The sequence below is a fragment of the Oncorhynchus mykiss genome, chromosome 8, assembly GCF_057628025.1.
Source record: "Oncorhynchus mykiss isolate SJ-2025 chromosome 8, ASM5762802v1, whole genome shotgun sequence".
NCBI classification, from domain to species: domain Eukaryota; kingdom Metazoa; phylum Chordata; class Actinopteri; order Salmoniformes; family Salmonidae; genus Oncorhynchus; species Oncorhynchus mykiss.
Window position 1 is genome coordinate 46,329,961 of NC_143029.1, and position 17,228 is coordinate 46,347,188.

General features: G+C 40.6%; 1 protein-coding gene across 1 annotated transcript in view; it reads left to right on the forward strand.

Annotated features, from left to right (window-relative positions):
• The first annotated feature begins 1,655 nt into the window (after positions 1–1,655).
• Positions 1,656–17,228, forward strand: part of LOC149981668 (unconventional myosin-X-like) — a 176,818-nt gene continuing 161,245 nt past the window's right edge. The window contains exon 1 of the mRNA XM_090181691.1: positions 1,656–2,407. Within this exon, the coding sequence (XP_090037817.1) occupies positions 2,387–2,407 (21 nt within the window). The 5' untranslated portion in view covers positions 1,656–2,386. The remainder of the gene's footprint in view (positions 2,408–17,228) is intronic.

Below are 17,228 nucleotides of genomic sequence, written 5' to 3' on the forward strand. Positions count from 1 at the left end.
TTTATATTTGAGATTCTTCAAAGTAGTCACCCTTTGCCTTGGACAGCTTTGCACACATTCTCTCAACCAGCTTTATGAGGAATACTTTTCCAACAGTCTGGAAGGAGTTCCCACATATGCTAAGCACTTGTCTGCTTTTCCTTCACGTTGTGGTCCAACTCATCCCAAACCATCTCAATTGGGTTGAGGTCAGGTGATTGTGGAGGCCAGGTCATCTGATGCAGGTCATCACTCTCTCTCCTTCTTGGTCAAATAGTCCTTACACCGCCTGGAGGTGTGTTGGGTTATTGTCCTGTTGAAAAACAAATGATAGTCCCGCCAGGCCAAACCAGATGGGATGGTGTATCACTGCAGAATGCTGTGGTAGCCATGCTGGTAGTGTGCCTTGAATTCTAAATAAATCACAGACAATGTCACCAGCAAAGCACTCCCACACCATCACACCTCCTCCTCCATGCTTCACGGTGAAAACCACACATGCAGAGATCATCTGTTCACCTACTCTGTTTCTCAGCGCTTGATGGTTTTTGCAACTGCACTTCCGAATTGACTGACCTTCATGTCTTAAAGTAATGATGGACTGTCTTTTCTCTTAAATTATTTGAGCTGTTCTTGCCATAATATGGATTTGGTCTTTTACCCAATAGAGCTATCTTCTGTATACCACCCTTACCTTGTCACAACACAACTGATTGGCTCAAACGCATTAAGAAGGAAAGAAAATCCACAAATTAACTTTTAACAAAGCACACCTGTTAATTGAAATGCTATCCAGGTGACTACCTCATGAAGCTGGTTGAGAGAATGCCAACATTGTGCAAAGCTGTCATCAAGGCAAAGGGTGGCTACTTTGAAGAATCTAAATGAATATAAAATGTATTTTGACAGTGGTTGGTTACTACATGATTCCATATGTGTTATTTCATAGTTTTAAAGTCTTCACTATTATTTTACAATGTATAAAATAGTACAAATAAAAAAAAACTTTGAATGAGCAGGCGTGTCCAAACTTTTGACTGGTACTGTATATCTGAAAATCCCAGCTCATTGGCTATCTACCTAGCTATGTTTCAAACCAATAGGTGGTCATTGGACCAAGACACTGTCAATCAAGTGAACACTGCTCGTCTCATTGGTGCGTAATGATGACTGATTTTCATGGGCTAATTGACATGTTCTGTAGACAAAATGTAATGTAGAATGATGAAACATGTTTGGTTGCCTTCTACACTGTCTAAGGTTTGCACAGAAACCGAACTTGACCGGGTTAAGATTGTGAGGTTTCTGGCTGAGGATAGCTGAACGGCACCAGAGTTATTAGCCTCTCACTTTGCCAGAAGAAATGCAATTCTAATCATATCTAAAGCATTCCTTTAAAAGGTGATTTTTTGACATCTGAAATCCGGAAATGGCTCCTTGATTTAAACTGAGTGGGACAGTGCAGGAACTCATCATTGGCAGATGTCAATGGACTGTCCAATGGCAGGCATCAATGGGCGTTTCCTGATATCAAGGAGAGCCAATATCAAGAAACGCCCCAAATTGTGGTCTGCAATTACACTATATTGCAACGTCCTACTGGGCAGACTTCAATTCAATGTCTTTTCCATGTTGATTCAACATAATGTAATTGAAAAGACGTGGAAACAATGGTCACTCTACCAGTGTGTACCCAGTGGGATAGGCCTATGTCAGTTTCAGTTTCATAAAATGATTGTGAGCTGCACACTCCATTATTTGATTACACGCGATGGAATCCATGTTCATATGCCTATTGCCTACTTATAAAACTCAATTGACATAGGCTGTTACTTTTTCACACTGTTTTATTTCACACTATTTGAACATCTCCGCAGCGGCAGTCCGCAGTCAGGTTTCAAACTTTAGGCTCCTTTGGACGGCAGGCGGGGTAAGAGAGGCAATCCTGGGGTGAGATTTACTTTACCATTCAAACCAGTGCTGGGTGGAGCTACAGTATCTACGGATGGAGTCACTCCAAACTTGGCTCGCCAGTCGCCTAAAATACTTTACTTCAGCAAGTTGGACTATTTACCAATGTGAATGTTCGGCAGACAAAGTGTCCAGGTGCACAGCATTTGATCTCCCTCCATACTGAGTTTTATCGCGCAGCGTTTTTCGCCAATATCGGAAGACTGATTTTTATTTTATTTGAAATAACAAATGCTGATTTTGCTGGAAATGTAATCTATGAAACAAAGGCAGAAGTCGCAGAAGACTTGATTCCCTTTTCCCTGTCCCGAGAACTATTGGAAGAGATGTATTTCTGATCATGGACTAAAGAAGATGCCTTTGCCCTGTACATCAAAACACATGTTTTGCCAGCGCGATTAGCATACAGAGATCCTTGTGGATTAATTTAAGGACGATGGATAATTTTTTCACCGAGGTAAGTTGGCTATTAAAACTTTGTTGTACTAAAAACAAGTTGGTTATAATACGTCTGTAGTAAGAATTATATTTAAAGAAAGTGATGGAAAACAACTTTCATTCTTTTTTGGGGAGCTGAAAGTTGATGCCATGTAACCTATGGGTAAAATACTTGTATTTATGCGTTCTAAGGAATACGAATGAATAGCAAATGTTCTTATTTCTGTAACATCGTTCCTTATAATGCAATAATGAGAGAGAGTTCATCAGACAGTGGTCGTAACGCTAGCTCGTAGATTTAGGCTGTGTGTCAAATGCTTCTGGATAAAACAGGGTTTGGACCTTTTCCAAGTAGAACTCTGGCATTTCCGTACCTTCGTTTTTTCACGTTTCCTCCTAGAAGACATCCTGCGAAAGCTAATAATAGAAGCAATAGAATATGGATTCAACCTACACCACTTGAGTAAAGGGAAACTAATTAGCCGACTATTGACACTTGTTGATTTGACAATAGGCATGCATATTTATAGCCTATAGAAAACCCAAACACTATGATCCTCATTAATATGCCTACTACTGGCTTGTTATTACAGTTGAATAATGTTCGTTAAAGAACTGATAATGCTTTATACCTTTCAATATTTTAAATACTGTTATCACACATAGCATATTAGCTAAATGCTTTATATTTATCCTCTTCATAAAAACCTGAGATATTAAATGGTATAAAACATGGGATAAAACACAAAATGCTTGTAAGGTTAACCTGCATACAAAATTATCCACTGTTAAATCAACACTGATGGTGTTTAATTCAACACTGGTCCAGTGTCTACACAACACGTGTGGCAATAGGCCTAGCTGATTATTGAGATGATTAGCAATGCATCTAAAATATGTGTGTGAAAAAAAAACTGTCTTGAGTATCATTTGAAATGTTGAGACAAGAAGAAGGGGAGTGGTGTGTTGCAATTTACTGTTCGCTTTCTCGGTGTGGAAACGTTATTTGGAGAGTTCACAACCTGATAGACTTATAAAAAACACGTTTTGATTTATTTCATACCATTTACAAGTTTTGCCAATTTGTTCATTGCGTTTTGTTTGTGCGCAATCAGCATGTGTCTTGTTTCTCTGTCCTCTTAATGTTGACGGAGCATGCGCAACTGAGCACACATAAAAGTAGGCTAACTAGCCTGCTGCCGCAAATGTTGGAAAGTACCAATTTAAGATTCCTTCTCAGTTATTTTTTCTTCACCTCACTTTAAAATTATTATTATTATTTTTTACATCCAATGTGAATGATAATACAGTGCCTTTGTAAATTATTCAGACCCCTTAACCTTCTAAACAATGTTACATTACAGCCTTATTCTGAAACGGATTAAAAAAAAAAATCTACACACAATACCCCATAATGACAATGCTAAAACAGGTTTTTAGAAATGTTTGCAAATGTATTAAAAACAAAAAACAGATACCTTTACGTAAGCATTCAGACCATTTGCTATGAGACTCGAAATGGAGCCCAGGTGCATCCTGTTTCCATTGATCATCCTTGAGATGTTTCGACAACTTCATTGGAGTCCACCTGTGGTAAATTAAATTAATTGGACATGGTCTCACAGTTGTCAGAGCAAAAACCAATCCAAGAGGTCAAAGGTAATTGTCTGTAGAGCTCTGAGACCGAATCCTGTCGAGGCACAGATCTGGGGAAGGGTACCAAAAAAATTTGGCAGCATTGAAGGTTCCCAAGAACACAGTGGCCTACATCATTATTAAACGGAAGAAGTTTGGAACCACCGAGACTCTTCCTAGAGCTGGCCGCCAGGCCAAACTGAGCAATCGGGGGAGAAGGGCCTTGGTCAGGGAGGTGACCAAGAACCCGATGGTCACTCTGACAGAGCTCTAGAGTTCCTCGATGGAGATCAGAGAACCTTCCAGAAGGACAACCATCTCTGCAGCACTCCACCAATCAGGCCTTTATGGTAGAGTGGCCAGACGGAAGCCACTCCTCAGTAAAAGGCACATGAAAGCCTGCTATGAGTTTGCCAAAAGGCACATGAAGACTCTCAGATCATGAGAAACAATATTCTCTGGTCTGATGAAACCAAGATCAAACTCTTTGACCTGAATGCCAAGCGTCACGTTCTGGAGGAAACCTGGCACCATCCCTATGGTGAAGCATGGTGGTGGCAGCATCAGCTGTGTGGATGTTTTTCAGAGGCAGGGACTGGGAGACTAGTCAGGATTGAGGCAAAGATGAATGGAGCAAAGTACAGAGAGATCCTTGATGATAACCTGCATCCATGTTCAGTCTGGTGGCCTTCAACAAGTGAGATCCTAAGTGAATATGTTATAATTCAAATTAAGTTAAATTACGTATTTGATGAGGCATTATTTTGAGGGCCTAGTTTTACATAAATACAGTGGCCTGAAACTCATGGTTTTCAGGCCTGCGAGTCACATATGATGACTTGCAAAGTAATGTGTAATTCCTATTGGAATCCAGCCAGAGTGGGGATATCCAACATTTTATTCACCCACAGCCTACATTTAGAATGACTGCCAGGTTGAAAAGGATAAGATATGAGACTACCTAAACCATCTAACCTGGAAAAAACATTTCCAAGTAACAGATTGGATTAGCTTGGAAAAATGTACGTTATTTATATTTGAGTAGCATATGATTAATTAATCAGTCAATGTACATGCAAAAACATAGATATTGAAACAAACAATTCTAAAGAACATTCTGTAATAGAACATGCTGGGCAATATGATAATGATGGTGTGGTTTTGGTTTAACACTGGTTGTTAATAGCAAAACTGTTGTTCTTTTTGACTAATGAGTGTTCATTTAACACTTAAAGAGTTAATTTAATACCTGAATCAACACAAAAAAATGGGGAAGGGTACGTTGAAAAATCAACAATAGGTAACACTGACAAATTTGCTGTTGCAGTCAGGGAAATACGGCGTCGAAACCACAGTGTACATACAATTTTGGTATTTATTAGGATCCCCATTAGCCGCGGCAAATGCATCATCTACTCTTCCGGGGGTCCACAATGACAGTTGATTTGTGAAACCTGTATGATGAAAAGAACACCACTCCCTTTTGATGATGCAGGTATAAGCTTCACCTGAAAAAGTGTTGATGTTTGAGTCACACCTGAATATCACTTTGCCCCAAGCGGTTATTGCACCACCACTGACAGTTGGGAACGTTGACTTCACCTATCTATCTATCTATCTATCATTACGTGTGATGTGTTTGTTTATTGGCGTGGGTGTGGCTGAATATAAAAATACAAAAAAATCAATTTCCCCCTCAGGTAGAAAAGCTATGATCATCACCATAACCAACCAAAGTAGATAAACAAGTAGAAGCAACAGTTAGTTGATATCCTTGTTGCATGACCACATAAATTCTGAAAACAGTGAATATTTCTCATTGCCAGAAGCAGGCAGGCCGATATTTGAGACTACTCTGTGTGAGCCTGCCTGCTTCTGGCAATGAGAAATATTCACTGCCTTTATATCTCTCAGTTAATCTCTGCCTGAAACAAAGCCCCCAGTCTTTAAGGAAAAGGGCATTTGACAAGGAAACAAACTCGCTTCCAACCAGTAAAGGTAGTGCAGAGAATGAAGATTAGCTTATTTCCCCCTGGTAGATACATATAGATATATTCTTTTTGGTCTTGATATTCAAAAGTCAAAACACTGGCTGGCTTCAAGGTTGAGTGTTCATTCATTTAGTGGTGATAGACGGCACTCACCACTGGCCATTTTATTGTACGTTTCCATAGATTGGTAAGATAACATTCACAAGTAGGTTTTCCTGTAGACTCCAATAGTAGCCTGCAACCTTATCCAGTGGCCAGTCGGTCTTGACACAGCAGAGTCAGACGGTTCAATGTCTATCAGCACTGTCAGTTGAATGGGCTTGTGTTTGTTTGAACTGCTGTGTTGTGGGCGGACTTGCTTCAAGATAGCTTGGGCAGACTTCACTTTCCACCTACAGTGCCTTCAGAAAATATTCCTACCCCTTGATTTATTCCACATTTCGTTGGGTTACAGCCTGAATTCAAAATGGATTAGAATGGATTACACACAATACCCCATAACGACAAAGTGAAACATGTTTTTAGAATTGTTAGCAAATGTATTGAAAATGAAATACAGAAATATACTGTAAATCGACCACCCAGGAACATTCAGTGTTTTCTTGCTGAGAAACCTTGGCCTTGTGTTTTAGCTTATTGTCCTGCTGAAAGGCCATCTCCCAGTGTCTGGTGGAAAGCAGACTGAACCAGAGTTTCTTCTAGGATTTTGCCTGTGCTTAGCTCCATTCTGTTTGTTTTTTATCCTGAAAAACTCCCCAGTGATACAGCCACCACTATGCTTGAAAATATGTAGAGTGGTACTAAGTAATGTGTTCTATTGGATTTTCCCCAAACGGCACTTTATATTCAGGGCAAAAGGTTTATTGCTTTACCACATTTTTTTCAGCATTACTTTAGTGCCTTGTTGCAAATAGGATGCATGTTTTGGAATACTTTATTCTGTACAGGCGTCCTTTTTTTCACTGTGTCAATTAGGTTAGTATTATGGAGTAATAACTACAAGGTGGATCCATCCTCAGTTTTCTCCTATCACAGCCATTAAACTCTGTAACTGTTTTGAAGTCACCATTGGCCTCATGGTGAAATCCTTGAGCGGTTTTCTTCCTCTCTGGCAACTGAGTTAGAAAGGACGCCCATATCTTTGTAGTGACTGGGTGTATTGATATGCCATCCAAAGTGTATTTCATATTTTCACCATGCTCAAAGGGATATTCAATATCTGCTTTTCTTCTTCTTCTTTGTGTTTGAAATGTTCTGCTTGACTGAGGGACCTTACAGATAATTGTATGTGTGGGGTACAGCGATGAGGTAGTCATTCAAAAATCTTAAACACTATTATTCACACAGAGTCCATCCAACATATTATGTGACTTGTTAAGCATATTTTTACTCCTGAACTTATTTAGGCTTGCCATAACAAAGGGGTTGAATACTTCTTGACTCAAGACATTTAAACTTGACATTTTTAATAAATGTGTAAAAATGTCCAAAAAACAATTTCACTTTGACATTATGCGGTAGTATATGTAGGCCAGTGACACATAAACATGAATCCATTTTAAATTCAGGCTGTAACAAAACAAAACATGGGGAAAAAGTAAAGGGGTGTATACTTTTTGAATGCATTGTATCAGGTCCAATGTGTCACTAATAACACTGGCACATTACTGGTAGAAGTTTCCCCTAGTGCAGCTACGGGTCAAGTAGGCTTATTTCTCCTATGCAAATCTTCAACTGAAGAATGAAAACTGTTAGAAAGTTAAACTAAATCCAGCACAGCACTGAGGGACAACTTTATTCTACACTTGTGGCAGGTCTGTGAGACTGAGTGCTGACATTGACAATGGCCATTTGAATCATGGAAGCATTTTCTGATAGATACAGCATGTCTCAACATTTGAAACCCATAAGATATTTAAGACAGTGTCAACTCACTTCACTAAAGAGGGTTTCATTCATATCATTTTATTAGTATAACTATTTTGCGAGGGTACTTCTTGTACAGTTGCTGATAAAACGATCATCAGTGATCAATTATAAAAATTCTCAAACACCGGATATACTCTTTCAATGCACCAGTCACTAGATGTCACAACTTATTGAGGACACTGTGAACTAACTGTTTCATGAGCAAAATATGTTGAGCCTCTGTGAATACAACCTCATGAAATCATTCTAGAATACCGCTGCTTTGCAGGCTACTCCCATAGCCCACAACTGTCTGCATTTCTCATTCAGGGCATAAAATATAATAGCCTAATCATGATGTTAATGGTGTTACCACAACAAACACAGTCTATATACCCACATTATACTGAAACGCTCTCATGATGAATTCAAAGCAGCAGTGCTGTGTTAGATGTCGAAGTTTCTTTCTCTCTTTCTTCCGGCTTCTTCAAGGGTTAAAACATGACACCTGTGAAACGGCTAGATGGAATTTAAAGATCTTGCAGATTTAGAATTTTGTGCTCAGCTGCGTTCTTTGTCTTCTACCTAATGCGGTTACCGTGTACTCCTGTTCTTACTGAACATTTGCTTAGTCTGAAGCTTCATGCCAATTGTTGAGATTACTTACAAGTTAATAAACTGGACACAAGACTAACAGCCATAAAAGTTAATATTTGGGAACACTTAACTTGACGGGTACATACTTATGTACTTCATAACACAGTTATAAACATACCTACCAGCATTCATAAACTGCAAGGCAACAATGGTAAAACATACAAAAATATCAACTTGGTGGTTGTTGGCACAAGTCGACATAAGCATGTATGAAACTGCTAATGAGTGTGGTATGTATGGGTTATTAATGTGTTATGAAGTAGGCACCCTTCAAGTAAAGGTTTGAAAGTCAGGACATGAGATTTGTTGGAGCATGTACAGTTGAAGTCGGAAGTTTACATACACCTTAGCCAAATGCATTTAAACACAGTTTTTCACAATTCCTGACATTTAAATCCTAGTACAAATTCCCTGTCTTAGGTCAGTTAGGATCACCACTTTATTTTAAGGACATGAAATTTCAGAATAATAGTAGAGAGAATTATTTATTTCAGCTTTTATTTCTTTCATCACATTCCCAGTGGGTCAGAAGTTTACATACACTTAATTTGTATTTGGTAGCATTGCCTTTAAATGGTTTAATTTGGGTCAAATGTTTCAGGTAGCCTTCCACAAGCTTCACAGAATAAGTTGGGTGAATTTTGGCCCATTCCTCCTGACAGAGCTGGTGTAACTGAGTCAGGTTTGTAGGCCTCCTTGCCCGCACACGCTTTTTAAGTTCTGCCCACAATTGTACGATAGGATTGGGATCAGGGCCTTGTGATGGCCACTCCAATACCTTGACTTTGTTGTCCTTAAGCCATTTTGCCACAACTTTGGAAGTATGCTTCGGGTCATTGTCCATTTGGAAGACCTATTTGCGACCAAGCTTTAACTTCCTGACTGATGTCTTGAGATGTTGCTTCAATATATCCACATCATTTTCCTCCTCATCATGCCATCTATTTTGTGAAGTGCACCAGTCCCTCCTGCAGCATAGCACCCCCACAACATGATGCTGCTACCCCCGTGCTTCATGGTTGGGATGGTGTTCTTCGGCTTGCCTTCTCCTTGCCTCCCCCTTTTTCCTCCAAACATAACGATGGTCATTATGGTCAAACAGTTCTATTTTTCTTTCATCAGACCAGAGGACATTTCTCCAAAAAGTACGATCTTTGTCCTCATGTGCAGTTGCAAACTGTAGTCTGGCTTTTTTATGGTGATTTTGAAGTAGTGGCTTCTTCCTTGCTGAGCGGCCTTTCAGGATATGTTGATATAGGACTTGTTTTACTGTGGATATACAGTGCCTTGCGAAAGTATTCGGCCCCCTTGAACTTTGCGACCTTTTGCCACATTTCAGGCTTCAAACATACATTTTGTGAAGAATCAACAACAAGTGGGACACAATCATGAAGTGGAACGACATTTATTGGATATTTCAAACTTTTTTAACAAATCAAAAACTGAAAAATTGGGCGTGCAAAATTATTCAGCCCCTTTACTTTCAGTGCAGCAAACTCTCTCCAGAAGTTCAGTGAGGATCTCTGAATGATCCAATGTTGACCTAAATGACTAATGATGATAAATACAATCCACCTGTGTGTAATCAAGTCTCAGTATAAATGCACCTGCACTGTGATAGTCTCAGAGGTCCGTTAAAAGCGCAGAGAGCATCATGAAGAACAAGGAACACACCAGGCAGGTCCGAGATACTGTTGTGAAGAAGTTTAAAGCCGGATTTGGATACAAAAAGATTTCCCAAGCTTTAAACATCCCAAGGAGCACTGTGCAAGCGATAATATTGAAATGGAAGGAGTATCAGACCACTGCAAATCTACCAAGACCTGGCCGTCCCTCTAAACTTTCAGCTCATACAAGGAGAAGACTGATCAGAGATGCAGCCAAGAGGCCCATGATCACTCTGGATGAACTGCAGAGATCTACAGCTGAGGTGGGAGACTCTGTCCATAGGACAACAATCAGTCGTATATTGCACAAATCTGGCCTTTATGGAAGAGTGGCAAGAAGAAAGCCATTTCTTAAAGATATCCATAAAAAGTGTAGTTTAAAGTTTGCCACAAGCCACCTGGGAGACACACCAAACATGTGGAAGAAGGTGCTCTGGTCAGATGAAACCAAAATTGAACTTTTTGGCAACAATGCAAAACGTTATGTTTGGCGTAAAAGCAACACAGCTCATCACCCTGAACACACCATCCCCACTGTCAAACATGGTGGTGGCAGCATCATGGTTTGGGCCTGCTTTTCTTCAGCAGGGACAGGGAAGATGGTTCAAATTGATGGGAAGATGGATGGAGCCAAATACAGGACCATTCTGGAAGTTAACCTGATGAAGTCTGCAAAAGACCTGAGACTGGGACGGAGATTTGTCTTCCAACAAGACAATGATCCAAAACATAAAGCAAAATCTACAATGGAATGGTTCAAAAATAAACATATCCAGGTGTTAGAATGGCCAAGTCAAAGTTCAGACCTGAATCCAATTGAGAATCTGTGGAAAGAACTGAAAACTGCTGTTCACAAATGCTCTCCATCCAACCTCACTGAGCTCGAGCTGTTTTGCAAGGAGGAATGGGAAAACATTTCAGTCTCTCGATGTGCAAAACTGATAGAGACATACCCCAAGCGACTTACAGCTGTAATCGCAGCAAAAGGTGGCGCTACAAAGTATTAACTTAAGGGGGCTGAATAATTTTGCACGCCCAATTTTTCAGTTTTTGATTTGTTAAAAAAGTTTAAAATATCCAATAAATGTCGTTCCACTTCATGATTGTGTCCCACTTGTTGTTGATTCTTCACAAAAAAAATACCGTTTTATATCTTTATGTTTGAAGCCTGAAATGTGGCAAAAGGTCGCAAAGTTCAAGGGGGCCGAATACTTTCGCAAGGCACTGTATATAATTTTGTACCTGTTTCCTCCAGCATCTTCACAAGGTCCTTTGCTGTTGATATTGGATGGATTTGCACTTTTCCCACCAAAGTACGTTCATCTCTAGGAGACAGAATGTGTCTCCTTCCTGAGCGATAGCTGCGTAGTCCCAGGTTGTTATACTTGCATATTATTGTTTGTACAGATGAACGTGGTACCTTCAGTCATTTGGAAATTGCTCCCAAGGATGAACCAAACTTGTGGAGGTCTACAATTGTATTTCTGAGGTGTTGGCTGATTTATTTTTATTTTCCCATGATTTCAAGCAAAGAGGCAACCCTGCATCTCCTACGTACTGATTGAACCGACTGTTTACATACCCATGGGCTTGATACACTTTTGGCCAAAATCTGCTCCCTTTTGGAGATGCCCCCCATTCATCCGAAATACAAAAATAAGTGTCCACAAAATTCCTCAGAGTCTTTTGACTTTTCGATTTTCTAGGTTAATCCCTGCTTCAAACATCACGATACAGCTCAGTATGTAGATCTCTATAGCATCTAGACGGGGCATGACTTCACCTCACTGCTAACTGTAAGGATATACTCACTGAGCCACAGTGTGTTTCTGTTTACCATGCCAAGGTGTAAATTAGTGTGGAATATAAACCACATTTACCCATACTCTTCAGTGCGAATGGATGAGCTTGAGAAAAACAATCTGGGTTGTGTTCATTAGGGCAGGCAACAGAAAATATAGAAAACTTTTTCAAATGAAAAACAAAAATGTGTGTTTCTTATTTAACAATTTCAGGTAGTCCCTCCCTGTTTTGCATTCTCTTCCATTTGGTATGCAATGAAAAAAGGCCCAATTTCCTGCCTGATTGCTGGTAACATCCCGTATGGCTATGAAATATCGTACCTCGCAATATGTGCATCTGTATACAGGCCATGGTTGTGTTCCATCACTTCATAATTCATAACACGTACTACTTTTGTTTCCTTTTCACCTCTTTGCATGTTTTTGGTTTAGGTTTTTGCAATCAGTGGTGCAGCTTTTTTTTTTTTACCTTTATTTAACTAGGCCAGTCAGTTAAGAACAAATTCTTATTTTCAATGACGGCCTAGGAACAGTGGGTGAACTGCCTGTTCAGGGGCAGAACAACAGATTTGTACCTTGTCAGCTCGGGGGTTTGAACTTGCAACATTCCGGTAGTTCCGCTAGTCCAACGCTAGTCCAACGCTCTAACCACTAGGCTACCCTGCCGCCCCATGATATTAGCTTTGCTTCTTGTATGAAAATACAGTTCTGCAGTCCGTTGTCTTGAGTACAGAATGCTGAGGATACCCACTGGGCACAAACTTCAATTCAACGTCTATCAAACTTACCGTGTTTCATTTATGTGCAGTGACAAGCTATATGCGGTAAGAGATACCGAACAAAGAAAAGCCTGATGCATTTTAACCTTGCCTTTTTTGCCAACTGCTTTTATCGTTCATCGTTTCTGAGCAGATATGAGGTGTGATTAAAGTACTTGTGAACGGTCAAATTGGTTTCTAGGTTACACCTAATTTTATCTATCAACTGCCCTTTTTACTTTTTCTATCGAGAGATAAACTCACGATGTGAGATCATGTGGGAGTTGTAAGATGGATTCATGATGGATAAAAGCTTGTTTGTCTGGACATTCTGTTTGGTTATTTATTTGTTATTATCTCCTTGCCATGCAACCCTGTTTCGGTGGAGGAGCTACTGGACTTTTCCACTAAGAGCCCTACTCAACTGCTTAATGATTCAGCAGTTATTTTTTTTTATACACGCTGTTGGGAAAGTGTTTAATGTTAAGCATTAAAGGCTTAAAGGGATACTTCGGGATTTTTGCAACGAAGTCCTTTATCTACTTCCCCAGAGTCAGATGAACTCATGGATACCATTTCTATGTTCAGATTGTGAGAGAGTATGGCAGTAGGAAAGATAGAGGTTGTGTCAAAAGGCATTAGGCCTGATTTGAAACTATGCCAATACTGCAGATGTGTGCCAGAGGCTGCCGCATTACAGCCAAACCAGCCAGGCCACATGATCCTTGTTCTTTTTCAGTTCTATTTGCTGTGTGAGCTCCCCTATCAATGCCATACATTGTGGTTGGAATGTCTTTGTAAGTTCAAGGCAATTAAGAATGTATTCACTCTTTCCAAAAGGAAACGGCTTCTGTTCCTAGGTTTTAATTAGCCATTTCTATTAAATGCCAAAATAGGTTCCAACTCATATCCAAAATGTCCATATCTTCCAATAAATCTACTTGAGAGATTTCTTTATTGCAATTATCATACATTTATTACTCACAGACCTAACATTAGCCACAACAAATTGGAATTTGTGTAATGTACAAGAAAGGGTTGTAAAGAAATGAAATTGTGTAATACACATGAAATGCGTTGTGAAAAAAATGGTGTAATACTTTTTCGTGTGCCTGTCACGAATTTCGAATAAGTAATTTGTGTCATTTCACAAAAAGCTGTAATAGTGTGTTTGGGTACGTTAGGCTACGTTTGGGTACGTTTGGGTACGTTAGGCTTTGAGGTTTCATGAAACTAAGGACATGAGGATCCGGTCAGGTAAACAATCTTCAGAGATTGTCTATACGTCGGCACCCGAGTAATACCTCACCGCTTCTGCCAACATTATTAGCAAGACTACGAAATGGCATTCAGTGCCTTGAAACAGTTCCAAAAAGTCTATATAGTCATCAGATGACCAGGGTCATATTCACCAGAAGTGAAACGGAAGAAAACAGACAGAAATGGGGAGTGAATACCTGAACATGTCCATTGCAAAGTGTTTTGCTACGGTGTGCACTAAGGAATCACGACACAGATTTTAAACGCTGAGAGGGTTGGACTACCTCCCATTTTTTTCTCTTCTTCTTCACATCGCTGACAGAACAAACAGCCTTGAGACCAAATAAACAGCTTGGATCTCTCTATCTTTGTTGTTCAGTCCATTTTTAGTATGTCCGACCTAATGCCATAGCTCAATGTAACAGATAACGGTGTCTTGAGTATACCAAGGGTGACTGTTGTTACCGCCAGAAAGGGAAGCCGGTATTTACATTCGCCCCCTTCTCCTGCATTTGCCCTCCTCCGCTACAATTTTGCAAAACTCTGGATATCCGCACCGGGGGACCACAGCTGGCCAACACATGGCAACACTGGCCTCAGCTGCCAGCCTGTAATATACACATAGACACACACATACACACGCACACACACACATGGAAAGTAGGTCAGGAAGTCTTTGAGTGTGGGGCCACTGGTTGCTTAGCAAAGGGGCAGAACGAACCCTGATGACTCGGTTGCGCACGATGCGTACAAGGCAAGCAGGTACGAGCTCCATTAAGGATGCAAAAAGACAAGACAGCCTGATAGTAAAGACATGTCTAGAACTGTACACATTTTGTATTACATTTTAATTGGGCAACAACACAGCCAGTCATGATGTTTTCATCTTATTGTCAAACAAATCACTTCACAAAGTGAAGTTAATTCTTGACCCCAGGGGTGGCCCCTGTAAATTCACACTCTGCACTGGACCCACTCCATTTTGCCTACCGCTCCAACAGATCCACATTTCCATTGCAATTCACAATGGCCTAACTCACCTGGAAAAGAGGAACACCTACTGTATGTGAGAATGCTGTTAATTGAGCATTCAACACTATTGTTCCCTCCAAGCTCGTCACCAAGCTCAGGGCCCTAGGCCTGGACACCACCCTCTGCAAATGGATTCTGGACATCCTGACAGGCAGACACATAGGCTGTGAGGACTGGCATCAAACGTCTCCTCCACACTGACTCTGAACACTGGAGCCCGTCAGAGATGTGTCCTCGGCCCTCTGCTGTACTCCCTGTTCAGCCACGACTGTGTGGCTAAGCACGACACCAACTCCATCATCATGTTTGCTGATGACACCACGGTGGTAGGCCTGATCACTAACAACGACAAGGTAGGAGGTAAGTGAACTGGCATTGTGGTGCCAGGACAACAGACTCAACGTCAGCAAAACAAAGGAGTTGATTGTCGATTTCAGGAAGCAGAGGATAGGATACGCCCGATCCACATCCCCGGGGCTGCAGTGGAGAGAGTCAGTAGTTTTAAGTTCCTTGGCGTCCACATCATTAAGAACTTGACATGGACCAACAACACCACCAATTTTCAGACAGCTAAAAGGTTTTGCTATGCCTCTCCGGATCCTCTCCAAATACTTCCGCTGCCCCATTGGTACAGGAACTGCTCCGCCCACGTCCGCAAGACCCTCCAGCGGGTGGTTAAGACATCACAGTACCATCCAGGACATCTACTCGAAGCAGTGCCTGAAGAAGTCCCGCAGCATCATCAAGGACCCCACACATCATCAAGGACCCCAGCCATGGACTGTTCACTCTCTTACTGTTGGGCAGACTGTATCGAAGCATGGGGTCTCGGACCAAAAGACTCAGAGACTGTTTCTATCTACAAGCCATCAGACTGCTGAACACTTGAACTGGACTAGTGAAGACAGCCTTGCACTGACTCTCCACACCTTAACACACATGCACTCATGCACAGTCACACACACATATACACACAAACACATATACATTCCTACTACACACACATCACAACTGCTGCTAGACTTGTATTTATTATTGCTAAATACTGCAGAATTGAAGCACTTGCTCTAATCCCCCTTCCCCGACACACGTGTAAATATTGTACTATAAAATGTTGAGTGCCTTCCCTGACACGTTCTTTTAATTCTATTCTACTGAGCCATCATACTTTTTATTCTTATCTTTTCTTATTTCTTATTGGCTTGCATTTCTTATTGGCTTGCAAGTAAAACATTTCATTGGATGGTCTTTGCTCGTGAACTCAGACAATACGCCTTGCCGTGCAGTACTTCTCAGTGAGGTCATCCGACATAAGTCTAACTCTCTCTGAGTCCTCTAATGAAATTGGTTGAGAGATACTGAGCAGAAGTTTTAAGTTATACAGTATATGCCATTTAGCAGACGCTTTTATACAGTAGTGTGTGAATACAGTTTTTTTGTATGGGTGGGCACAACGGTAATCAAATCCACAACCCTGGCTTTGTATTTTCCAAGCTGTAGCAACTGAGCTACACAGAATCATCACAACTTGAGCTTCCTTTCAGTGTTCATGTTAGCCCGGCTTTCATTCAAGTTTATTTTTATTCTGTTCTTTCCCCCAAAAATTGCCAGGGAATAAGAACAACATTGGATTTAGTCTTTTCCCAGTTGCAATATGTGTTCCACGGCTGCCATGAAGTCTCTGGCTCAGGTGAATCATACTGTACTGTCCCTGCATGTAAAGCAAGTACTGCTGATTGTGTTTGCTTGTAGCTCAGTTGGTAGAGCAGGGCACTTGTAACACCAGGTTAGTGGGTTTGATTCCCAGGACCACCCAATTTATGCACGGAAGACTGTAAGTTGCTTTAGATAAAAAGTGTCTGCTGACTGGCATATATTATTGTTTTATATTATTGCTCAAATACAGAACTACTACACTGCAGTATATAGAAATGTGTTTTTACATTACACAAGGTTTTCAATGATACCTCCGGAGTAGTAGACTTCGGAAATGCTCATAAACCATTTTGGTTATTGTTGTTGATGGAGATTTTGTGTGGCCAAATAATGTATTGAGACTGGATCGATGGGGATTAGTAAAGCATTTTAAGAAATAAAAATGTTTCTGTTGTGGAGAATTGGAAATGAGGT